The following is a 13,203-nucleotide window of genomic DNA, read 5'->3' as shown; positions in this document are numbered from 1 at the left end:
CATGTTGAGAAAAGTGTATTGTAGTTTTCACCTGTGATAACTGAGTTCTCTGTGGTCAGGAAGTTGTGGGCATTCTTCCTTTGCAAGACTCTTCTCGTAATGTGTCAGTGTTGTTTAGAACTACACATGCCACAATAATAGTGTCACACTCCCTCATTAGGGTGGCTCTGGGCCCACACTGGCACTGATGATGTCTATAAGTATCTCAGTGCAGATCCAGTGGGGCAGGTTCAGGCTCAACTGCGGAGTCACGAGAGACTGCAGACAGAGCTCACACGTTCTCCAAGAAACAGGCTTTCAAATTGTACTATACTGTAAATGCATGGGAGGAAACCATTTATTTAACCTTCCATTACGTTAAACTACACATTGAAAATTTGTTGCGAAACATGGACTCAAATATTTGAGTCAAATCTATGATTATTAGTTGAGCTTGGCCATTTGCTTTCAGTGTTAGTAATGATATGGGTGAGCTCACAACATTATCACTCAGCAATATTTCTTAAATGGAGAAGAGTACCCTAAAGATTTGTACTTTTGTATATTAAAGGACTTTAAACTGGAAGCTAATATTATATTACTACCTACTCATTAATGCTGTGGGAGGATTTCTAGTTCACGGTTTATCCTTCCTTTACTACATGATTATAAATGGTGCTTAATTACTCCCTATCTGAAGCCTTTTAATACATTTTATGTAGCATAACAGACAAAGCTGCAATTCTGTAGAATTTATTTTAAGATGTAAATATGGAGAAACTCAATGATGGCTGGTTGTGATATTGTATAGAAGAGCTAAAATCTAATATATATATATATATATATATATATATATATATATATATATATATATATATATCAATAGCTCTTAAAAATGAAACTACTAGGGATGAGCAATCCATTATATTACAAGGTCTTGACAATGGCATAATAAGAATGATATTGGGCAAACTATTACATACACATACACACTTAAAGGAAGACTGGCAGCTAGATAAAAAAATTTAAGTGCTTCTATAATAGTCTACTGAGTTTCCACCTAATAACAAAGATGGAAAACATAAAAGCTGCAACCATTCAAATCATTTTAAAAAATCATTAAACTTATGGTCCTGTCATTTTGTATAATTTGCACAGTGAGTGAACAATGAGTGCTTAGTCTATCTACTTTTACTTTCTACTCAAAAGTCATTTTTGAGTTCTTATTGATCATCAAATTGATGATCAATAATCTACCTTGTTCTTGTTCATTACACTGTCTCAATCACTGATGATGAAGTGTTATAGATGTGTCAGTGACAAGGAATGAAAATTATCAGCCCAAATAGAGATCAAATCTAGGTGACATTTCACTCAGTGTAATTACCCGACAGCCACATGAATCTACAGTCTAGGTTATAAAGAATCAGCCCCAGTACTGCTTCCTCATACCATTCTGTGTATTTAACATATTACCATTAGTGGTACTGTTGCACTTGGTTCCACAAAAATCCACTTTATGGCATTTTTACCAACAAATAATCTGATGTGGATGCCAAAAATAAAACCTTATTTTGAGGGGTTTTTTGGGTGGGTGAAGTGGTTGGCATACCCCTGATAGCCCATCTATACCAGCCACCCCAGGTGAAACTGCAAGGCATACTTTTGCATATTTCCCCCAGATTCTTTGTTAACAGGTCTGGAATTTCCCCGAATCAAGTGGGTGTAGTTGGTAACTTAAACAATGTAATGGTCATGGTGAAAAAGCAGGAAAGGATGTAATTAAGAAGAAAATTAGATGGCTGCAGCTATAAACAGAAGCATCTGTACTAGGTAGATAGGTATTATCCTATAAGTGAAATTAATTACAGCTGATGTTAACTACAGTGTAACAAATATGAAAACAAAAATGCCTCACAAAACACACCACACAGTGTTAAATCTCCCTACCACCCCTTTCTCATCCTAAGTGGGAAGCTTTTCCAGCACTGTGGATCTAAAAAAATTACATACAGCTTCTTTAATAGTCATCCTGAACATTCTGTATACGAAACATGTTAAACATGTGATAGGCTACTCAGCTGTCCTGTATTTGTCAGTTAATAAAAAGATTTAAAAAAAAAAAAAAAAAAAAAAAAAAAGGTATAACAATCAAACAACTAATTCTGCATCAAAACTTTGTCCTCTCCAAAAAGTTCATCTTGGTGCTACATCCTTTTTTGTGTACCAGTTTTCCCCTTGCAGCCTTTACTTTATTAGGCTGAATCCTGCCCAACTCCCTTTGCACATGAAGCTAATGAATGCACTCCCTTTGAGGCCATTCTTCCATGCACCATGTTACAGCCTTTACTTCGATAGGGGGTAGGGTGCCATTAAGGATGGAGCCATGCTCTTTTCCTTTGTGTTCATTCGCCCGGTTGGAGGAGAAGAAGAAGGAGAAAGGAGGCGCACTCCCCCGCGCGGACTGCTGGTAAACTTGCACGAGGGTTTGGTTTCCACCCATAATCCCTTTCTCTCACCCTCCTGTCGGTGTTGACAAAGAGCCGAGCGGGACGGAGGGATGCTCATCAGGGAGGTTCAGTCTCAGCTAAATCCGTCTGTCTAAAATTGGCCTGTTTTTTCCAGGCGACGCCGGACAGCGCGCGCGGTAAGTGACAAAGGCGTGCTTTGTGCCTCGCGCAGATTTCATGTGCGGTATTTTTACACTCTCCTCCCCACCTCCCGTTCGCTGTCCGTGTGATTGCATATCATATGATGCTCATTTGTCCAAGTTGAACATGTTCCCTGTTTCTGTCTGTGTGCGCGTGTGTGCTGTTCTTTGTGCTTTCTTGGTTCCCCCTCGCGCGGAATGAAGGCGTGGCCGACCCGTTGCGGTCGGCTCCGTGAGAGAACAAAGTGACCCGAAGACGCGGCTGAAGCGCGGTTATGATCATCAGCAGCGCTGAAGTATTAACGCACGGAACCGCGGCTGCAGTCCGCTGGGCTCCCTGACGGTTCGGGTGTGTAAATAACGGTATACAGCCGCCACGCTGGACCTGAACGGAGATCCGTCGTTCTCGCGGCGCCTCGCGGGGCCCAAGCCGTGCATGAAGCGCGAGAGCATGGGCCGCTGCGACGGGAGGTGCACGCTGGTGGTCATCTGCTCCTTGCAGCTGGTAGGTGAACGCCTTGTGCTGTGTTCCCTTACTGCACACTGATTTCATACTCACATGTTTAATTGTGTCTAAGTGAATATGAGGGACTGTGATTGGAGGTGGGGAACAGGCTTTGTGAATCTAAGGGTAAAAATCTTCCCCAGTTTCTGCACAGACTGATTAATAGTTCCAGCAGTCTGGTACAGAGTATCAAAATTAGGACAGTGTTTAAGGCTTTGGGTTACTCGTCAGAAGGGTGCGAGTTCAAATCCCAGCACCACCCACCTGGGTTTACAACCCCCTTTACTAACTCAACTGCTCAGTTGTGTCCTGTCTCTTTGCATAATTTACATTCATGGCATTTTGTCAGATGCCCTAATCCAGAGCGACTTTCATTCATCTCATTCAAACATCCGAGCAGTTGAGGGTTAAGGGTCTTGCTCAAGGGCTCAGCAGTGACAGCTTGGTGGTGCTGGGATTTGAACTCACGACCTTCTGATCAGAAATCCATCGTCTTAACCACTGAGGTGCTACCACCACCACCAAGTTATCACAGCCAAATGAGTCAAATGAAAATATGCTAGGAACATCTAACTGGCATATATTATGCTGTGATAATGGATTGTGATTAACAGGTCACAGAAGCTGCTATCGATTGTTTAGAAATTACATTGACACGAACTGAAAAGGAACGTAGTTCCAAATGTAAGACTGGACCTGCTGAGACGTCGCTGAGATCTTTAAGGAGTTAGAGCACACTGGCGTCAGGCCTGTCATGTTTCACATCAATCAGCAACTAAGTCTTGCAGAGAACTGGAGGACATCAGTATGGGATCAGTGTCAGGTATCAGCCAATACTCAAAATGTTGAGATCAGTATTTTAACATAATTGTTTCGTCACCAGAATGGATTTCATGGAAACTTTTAATGCCCCAGATCAGTGTGTGTTTTGTGAGAGTGTGCATGTGGCACAGAGGGATCTCCTGAGGTAGGGGCTCTTTTCTCATAGGGCTGTGGGCTGGGGCTCCAGGCTGTTTCCATGGAAACAGCTGCAGCAGAGCGCTTTGGGATTGCATGCGTGTGTGTGTGTGTGTGTGTGTGTGAAGGGCCCGTTGCATTTGTCCGCCCCTGGCTTAAATGGATGACCGTGTTTTATTGGCCTTTTACGGCTCATTTTAGCTGTGCAGTTCACAGACTCTTGATTGGTTTTGGTAAGAATAGATGCGTGACAGACTGCCAATTTTAACCCGTTGCACTAAATTGCAATCATGGTATCATTCATCATCCATATAACAGTTATATATATATATATATATATATATATATATATATATATAAAAACGTCACTTGACCAGCTGTGAACTGATACTAGTTGTATTGACTGTTGTGTTGATTGAGCAGGCATGTATTTGAAACTGACACTGTGGCACATTTGCCAGTGTCCCTGACAATCTTTGTACATTTGCTCTGTGCCCCTTCTCTTTTTGCCTGGCTGATCCACAAAACTTGTGCCAAGCAGCCTGTTTGTTTCTTGGATGCCTGTAGCCTGTTTTGAGCTTCACCTGTTTATGAGAGCCAACAATACCAGACGTCCCGTTCTGGGCAGAGTGCTGGGTCTGCTATGTAGGCCAGGTCTGTGCTGCAACATAGAAACTGCTTAAAGGAGCCAGGAAGGAGAGGTTACACTATTTGTGCATATGTGAGGCATAAGAAAATAAGGCAACTTGGCTACATCAAATCTTATCTATTTTTAAGATTGAACAATCCAAAGTATTCAAAAGCGGGCAGCTAGAATGTCAGGCTCTTTAATTATTCATTCGCAGATGTCCTAGTGAACGGCTTTTGAACATCATTATTCCACATTTTGATGGATGGATATAATTAGAACCAATACACTTGAGTGCATCCCCAATTTCCAATTGATCTACAACAAAGACATGTCTAATACAGATTTTTGCTCTCAGCCGTTTTAACCATTAAGAAGACAGTTGCTATTTATATACCGCAGGTTAGTGTGCATTAACTTTATGCATGTGTGAATATGTGTGTTTGTAGCTGGCTGTGCTGCAGAGGCAGGTGTTTGATTTCCTGGGCTATCAATGGGCTCCCATCTTGGCAAACTTTTTTCACATCCTGGCTGTTATTCTGGGAGTGTTTGGGACGGTGCAAGTCCGCTCACGATATCTTATACTGGTAAGTGCACACCTGCATACACACAGATACTGGTAAGTGCACACCTGCATATGTTGACTGAGTAGAGCATACAATAGAAATCACACAAAGCATCATCGTTATTTGACTTGTACTTATCAGAATCTGTGTTTTGAGTTTCTTTTCTGCTACATGTGTCTAGTGCTTTGAGGTTTGTATTAACTAACGTGCATTTACTTTGTGTGTTCAGTATGCAGTGTGGCTAGTGGTCTGGGTCGGTTGGAATGCTTTCATTATCTGTTTCTACCTGGAGGTGGGCCACCTGTCTCAGGTAAATAAGAGAAGAATGATTAGCTCAGTTATTATGGTTTATTATTTGTCTGAAGTACTAATGTTTTGTGCTTATTTTGTTTGGGACTCTTAATCACATAAGCCAACTATTTAACATAACCAAATAAATAATTTAAACATTAATAACTGAACACATCAACCAGGCTGTAGTAGTAAGCTAGAAGCAGCCAGGACGAACATGACTAAAATTCGTCAGTTCACTTGAATACACACAGGAAAGTGAAGACAGAATTTAGTTTCAGCCACCTAGAACTTTAAACCTGAAAATTCAGTGACTTTGAACAGGTGTGCCAGTAAGCAAGGGGTCTGGTGTCGTCCTCTTGGGGGAAAAAACAAAACAAAACGTGGTTTATTCTTCTGTGTCCATCTGAGAACACATGAGGCATTTGGGTAGAGACATTTGCGTAAGTGTTTGCCATCATCATCATCATAATAATAATAATAATAAACTTTATTTTTTAAAGCGCTTTTAGTAGCAGCTTCTCAAAGCGCTGTACACAAAATAAGCAGTACACAGAAAAAAAGGGAAAAAATTATAACGTATCATGCATGAGTGTAACCTGAACATGTCCACTGGGAGCCAGAAAATCATAATGAATGTGGACGTCAGAACACGGAGAATCACTGCTACTTACTTCTGAGTTCTAAATCACAGATATAATGCTATTAAGTATTAATCGTAGGTATAAAGTGACCAGATAAAGAATAATTCAGAGTGAGTTGAGTGAGGATGTCACATATCTCATATTGTGTTGTCTGTATACTTTTCTTACTATATTACCTCCCCAGCAGAGTTTTTAGACTGATGGTATTTTTAGTCCTTGACCTAGTGAACCAGCATTAGGATAGTGATAGAAACTTCAAAGCACTTCTGTACGTTGCTCTGGATAAGGCCATCTGCCAAATGCCATAAATGTAAATGTAAAGACAATGCTATTGTCCAGAATCACATATACGTTCATACCTTACATTGGTAGGAATTATTATATGAGGTAATAACCACTTCCTCTCAGCCAAATAAGCCAAATGTAGCATACAGTATATATGGGATCTCAGTCCTGATGCAGACTCTCTTCTTTCATACAACAACCACCGACTGGGTGAAGACTAACACAAGCTTCCTCAAAGAAACTTGAAGCTAGCCACCTTGTTTTTTCACAATGCTGCTCTGATTGACAGGGGAGAGGGAGTATGCCATCCCTCCCACCCAGAGTGCATGGCCAGATTTGCTTTCTTGGCTTCCAGCCACTGATGGCTGTGGGTGATGCACACCTTTATAAAAGTGCATAATATTGTCATCATTTGGTTTTTAGTTCTCTTGAAAAATCCATTAGTTGTGAGGCCTCAAATGCCTGAATTTAAGGTGATGCTCTTTGGTTTATTATAAGTGAAGCACAAGTTAAAAGTTACAACACTTGCAAGTCCAACACTGGAAAATGACCCGAAACAATGTACAAAAACCGAGGGCAGTCTACACCCTGTTTTACAACTTTGACAGAATACCTTGACAGATCCAGCTGCACAGCTAAGAGGATATGCATGACAAAAACAGATTCTTATGAAGCTGAGTAGGAAAATGAAGGTCATGTACTTCCACAGAGCCATTATCACGAGTGACTACATTTTAAACAATTCTTTCTTTTATTTATAGCAAATGATTCATATCTTGAAATTATGCATATGGGGTAAATTGACTTGACCAGACAGTTTTAACTAAGATATTTCTTTGTAACCTATTTATTTGTTTAACAGTGCACAGTACATACTTATGTCCCCCCCCCCCCCTCCCACATCTATGTATAGGATCGAGATTTCCTGATGACATTTAATACCTCTTTACATCGCTCTTGGTGGATGGAGAATGGACCTGGTTGCTTAGTTACAACAGTGCCGGACTCCCTATTGGCTCCACAAGACCACCATGTGATCACAGTCACTGGCTGCCTGCTGGATTACCAGTACATAGAGGTGGTCAGCTCTGCCCTGCAAGTGTTTCTCGCAGTGAGTGTTTTTTTTTTCCATATCAGTTCATTAAAGACCTTAATGAAAGAGTGCACTGTGATATGTATAAAACACCACACTACAGAATGGATGATTCACATATTTTCTCTATATTCAGGCACTAAAACTATACAGATCAGATTAAAATACATTTTTATAAAAAGGTAAAGGTATAACTGAGGTAATGTGTCTTGACCACCCATTGCCCAAACTGCATTTAAAACAACTTCTTTGACTCGATTCTGTTTTTGTCCTAGCTTTTTGGATTTGTATACGCCTGCTATGTTAGCAAAGTCTTCCTGGATGATGAGGACAGCTGTAAGTATTATCTGTTTAACAATGTATTATTATTGTTATAGATGCATGTTCTTAACACCTTGCCCACAACAGTTTTTCTCATTTTTGACTGTGCGTGTGTGCGTGTGACAGTTGACTTCATCGGTGGGTTTGACTCGTATGGGTATCAGCCACCACAAAAGAGTTCCCACCTACAGCTGCAGCCTCTTTATACGTAGGTATCCTCATTTTAATTAAGGAATATATATATGGGATATTTGCGAAATCTAACTTCATATGCAGTATGCATTACGATAAAGAGTGTAAAGCCAGCCATCAGAGTTAGGAAAAGCTTTCAGGAAGTTAGTTGACCTTGTGTGTGTGTGTGTGTGTGTATGTATATATATATATATATATATATATATATATATATATATATATATATATATATATATATATATATATATATATATATATATATATATGAATGTGTGTATGTATGAAGGCAGGGCTAACAGCACTGTTCGGTGCTGATTGATTAGGCATACTATGACCAATTCCAATCAGTACATGACCAATTACTCATATAAACACAGAATAAAAGAACATACTAAAACTAAACTACAGCTAAAACAAAAAAATACAAGTTAAACTGAAAAAATCTTGTAACATAGTGATATTTTTGACATTTAAGCTTCTAAGAAAAAAAACAGTGGTTTGTGTGCTCTTGAGTGATGCAACGGAAAATGCATTTGCCCAATTTTTGATGCTACAGACATCCTCTCTAGGTGGGAGAGATGGCATTACTCTCTCCCCTGTCAGTCAGAGCACCACTAGCTAATCATGGGCATCTGTGAGCTCATGTATATGAATGAGGGTACATGATTTCCTCCTAATGTGCTTGATTGCTCTGTGACGTTGTACGGGCAGCAGTCAGAAAAGATGTGAAGGCTGACTCCTGTATACATGGTTGTAAGTATGCCTGAGATGCCATTCCTAAATACAGCTAATCATAATATTGTCTTAATCTGATCTGGGCAATCGGATTGAGGGGTTTACATAACTCAGTAATAATTAGTATACTGCCAAATTCCGATTCATATCAGAATATTGATGTGCATGTAAACGTAGTCATTGTTATTTGGACTTGTGAAGCTTATGTGAACTGTGTGAGTTATTGTATTTGCTTTTTTGTCTTTATGGAGGTCTATATTCATTTTCTGCTATTACGAAATGTTGTTTGTTTATTTAAACTGCATGTTAGATGATTTCCTTAGAAATTACAAGATATTAAAGATTTGCAAAACTACTTTTATATTGGCACAGGTCATGAAAAATCTCAGCTGAATTGACTGTTGATGTTACACATACTGGTCCAGCTGGGCCTAACTTTGCACAGACCCCTTCCTTAAAGCTTTTCAAAGGCCTGGTTTAGTACAAAAAGTTGCCATTTCTGATTCTACTTGTTTAATCATATATTCTTATTAGTCATTTAAAGACCTTTAGGAGTGGCAACTAATGGGCTGGGATTAAAACCTGCAGCAAATCCTTGATCAAAGATCAGTCTTGATAAGAGTGAAGACCTCTGTTTTAATGCATTGTATGGGGGGAAAAAAAGAAAAGTGGTTCATGTCTAATTTCTTGATTTTTAAAAAATTTTATTTTACATTTCTGTGTCCAGGGCTGGGTAGGAAGACACAGACGCTCCCGAAGCAGAACTCTTGAGAGATGCCGTCCTGTGCATTGTGGGTTACAGTATATAGTTCTACAAAATTGTCCGTGTTTCTGAAACTGTCTCCCTCTGCTGGCAGAAAAATAAACTGCAGCACAGACACTGTGCATTCAGTGAGTCACTGTGAGAGAAAGGCTGTGGGTGAAAGCTTGTACTGCCACAATATGTAGTGTATATGTCTGTGTACTTTGGAATTTCAAGTGCACAAACTACTTAGTAAATCTCAAATGCATAGCTATGATTTATTCTACAGAATGCAGTTCAATTTCAAAGCCATAGAGCATTGCAGTTGACTGCTCTGATTATGGTGTGCTTCCACTATATTGTTTGAATCCTTTTTTTTCCAAGTCTTCACTGACATTTTTTTTAGTGTTAAGTACATACAATATTGTCTGTGATCAGTAGACAATGTACATTTGCCCATGGCCTGTGGGGGAGGGAGAAAAGGCAGGCAAACCAGTAACTGACAATGCCATTGTTTTGCCTATTTGCCTAGGCATTGTGGGGGAAGATGTGAGGACTCCGATCCTTTTGCCATGTGTGCATGTGTGTGTATGTTTAGTGTTATTTGCGGGGAGGATAACATTTGACCCAGGTAACCTTTGAACTCTTTTCTGAGCTGCTCCTTCAGCTCGAGTGTGTGTGTGTGTGTGTGTGTGTGTGTGTGTGTGTGTGTGTGTGTGTGTGTGTGTGTGGGTGCAAGGGTGAGAACTTTTTTTTTCTTTATACTATGACGTAAGCCAATACAGTGTAATGTTTTAGGTGAATTTTTTTAGATTGGCTAGTTGTGTAGTTGGGGAATGTCGTAGGATCTTCTGCATGTAAATATCAGAAAGATTGTAGAGAGGTTGTACATTAGTGTGACCCTCACTCAAATGTGCATAAGTGTATGTGTGAGTGGACTAAAAGTATGTTCTGGTCCACTCTAGGATGAATGTGTGTAGCCATAATTGTCTATTTGTAAACCACTCTACAATGAATATATATATATATATATATATATATATATATATATATATATATATATATATATATATATATATATATATATATATATATATATATTCATGTACATGGCTGAGGCTGGGAATAAGGAGACTGTGAGGGTATGGGAGTTGTTGGAACGAATAAACTCTTTTTAGAATATTCCATATTTGTAGGTGTTTCTTTAAAAGAAAAACTGAAACATCTATGAGGTCCTGTTTGGGTAAATAGTGTCTCATAAACCAGGACTCTCAATGTGTTCCCACTGATGATCAGTCAGATGACAACGTGTACACAGTGAATATGGCTGATGATTTGTCAGGCTAAAATGTTTCACTGTGTTTCTCGAGTTGAAGAAACATCCTGCAAATACCAGAAGCAAAACAAAATGGGACTCCAGCTAATCATTACAAAAATTACATTCTCTGAATTAAGGGTCTTAATAAAAGCATAAATATTGCAGAACATTTGAAGTCTTCGATATTACTCTTTACAGGCTTTTTCTAAATCTTGTGTTATTTTTTTTCTTATTGAAAGACATTGGAAAAATGTATACTTAGTCAAAATTTGTTGGAGAACAGCAAATACCTTCACAGGTTAAAACCATCGCTGTATCTGCCAATGACTCCAAAGCTAATGGCAGACTACAGCAACTCTTTTTCTTAAACAAACTTCACAGTGCATTTTATTTTCCATTTTTATTGCTGTAAAATACACACATTTAGAGCATTGTCCTTACATTTGAGTTAATCAGTCAAATTTAGTATAAAACACTTAAAACTAAAATGTTTAAAGCCTTAAAAGTTTTAACTCTAACGTTAGACTCAATTTTAGACACCACAGGAGCTAATAATTGTTCAGTACTTTTGCTCTGTGCTGATTCTTTTTACAATTATGTTTTACATTACATGCCAAACATTTTCAAAACACTACATTTTGAGCATGCTTCTGTCATGTGGGCTTAGAGATATAAGAGTTGTGATCCGGTGCCATAATCTACATCTATATAAACAAGAAAGAAGGGAACAGGGAAAATAAACCCACTAAGATTCACATGCAAATTTCTCTGTGTTGTTGAGTTCCTGCACAGACATTCTGAGGTAGAGATTAGATATATCACCTAAAGATTTTACATTTAACAGCCATTAAAGGGATTATTGTAAACTGTAAAAGTCCCTGCTTCAGCCTGTGTATCCTCACTATAATGTTTAAGATAATTGTAGAATATAATAAGGTGGAAAATAAGAGTTTAATAAAGTTTTGGGGTTTCTTCCAATATAGCAAGACAATTTCAACCTGAAATGTAATGTATGAGTAATGTCTCGAAATGGTCTTAATAACCTTATCATATTTGTTTTAGTAGAAGTAGTAAGTAGTTATCAAGTTTATTGTCATTCTTATTCAACACAGGGCTAAGAATCGAACAAAGTACAGTTTCTCCTGAGTCAGGTGCTACACAACACTTAACAATATATAAAAATATACAACAGACAGACATTAAATATGATGTACAAACACACACACACACACACACACACACACACACACACACACACACACACATATATATATATATATACACACACACATATACATATATATATATATATATACACACACACACACACACACACACATATATATATATATATATACATATACACATACATACATATACACATACATACATATACATATACACACACATACATACTTTGTCGTTGATTTTTATTTTATGACTTTATTTTATACATTATCGAGTACACAAACATTTTAGATTCCCAGACATTAGTTGTCCAGCACTAAATTGAACATTACTGAAAAATTTTGTATGTCAGTAAAGAAAGCAGCATATTACTTAAGAAACACTATTCAGACAAAAAAAAACCCACAATAAAGGCTTCTGGGATTTGTTGCAAAAATAAGAACCGAGTGCAACAGTCAAAGTCTCCAGAAGAACCGTGATTGGTTCTGCAAGACGCTCAGTAAAACGTACAGCTCATTTCTTTATAAAACTGCACTAATTGTACATGACTGTTTTTTGTTGTTGTTGTTGTTGTTGTTTTTTTTAAACAAAAGGTTGTCACCCCAAATATTGACTTTGTTTCATTTATTATTGTTTACTGCTTTTTATAGCATTTTTAAAAAATGTATAAGCATTTAATTTCATTATTTTTGAAGGCATCTTTGCTCTACAGCATTTGCATGTGCTTATATATAGGGGCTTAGTGGTTAGAGGTTCGAATCCCGCCTCCACCCTGTGTGCACGGAATTTGCATGCTCTCCCCATGCTTCGAGGGTTTCCGTCGGGTACTCCAGTTTCCTCCCCAAGTCCAAAGGCATGCACTGTAGGCTGATTTGCATCTCTAAATTGTCTACAGACAATGTCTAAAAGGGTGTATGTGTGATTGGCACCCCATTCAGTGTCTCCCCTGCCTTGTGCCCCGAGTCCCCCGGAATAGGCTCTAGGCTCTTCCGCGGCTGTACAGTAAATGTGTGTGCGTACATATACACACACACACACACACACATACATATACATACATACATACACACACACACATATATATATATATCCAAACATAAATACCCATG

The 13,203-nt window shown here is 38.6% G+C and overlaps 1 protein-coding gene across 1 annotated transcript; it reads left to right on the top strand.

The window, feature by feature from the left end:
• The first annotated feature begins 2,357 nt into the window (after window positions 1-2,357).
• Window positions 2,358-11,073, top strand: nkain1 (sodium/potassium transporting ATPase interacting 1). Its single transcript, XM_017454271.3, has 8 exons — window positions 2,358-2,626; window positions 2,834-3,134; window positions 5,169-5,306; window positions 5,515-5,595; window positions 7,419-7,616; window positions 7,874-7,934; window positions 8,046-8,127; window positions 9,574-11,073. The coding sequence occupies exons 2-8, from the start codon at window positions 3,066-3,068 to the stop codon at window positions 9,581-9,583; spliced, it is 639 nt and encodes a 212-aa protein (XP_017309760.1). The 5' UTR covers window positions 2,358-2,626; window positions 2,834-3,065; the 3' UTR covers window positions 9,584-11,073.
• The last annotated feature ends 2,130 nt before the right edge of the window (window positions 11,074-13,203 follow it).

Source organism: Ictalurus punctatus, chromosome 24, assembly GCF_001660625.3.
Source record: "Ictalurus punctatus breed USDA103 chromosome 24, Coco_2.0, whole genome shotgun sequence".
Classification (NCBI taxonomy): Eukaryota; Metazoa; Chordata; class Actinopteri; order Siluriformes; family Ictaluridae; genus Ictalurus; species Ictalurus punctatus.
Note: the sequence above shows the minus strand (reverse complement) of the source record. Positions and strands in the feature narration are given on the sequence as shown.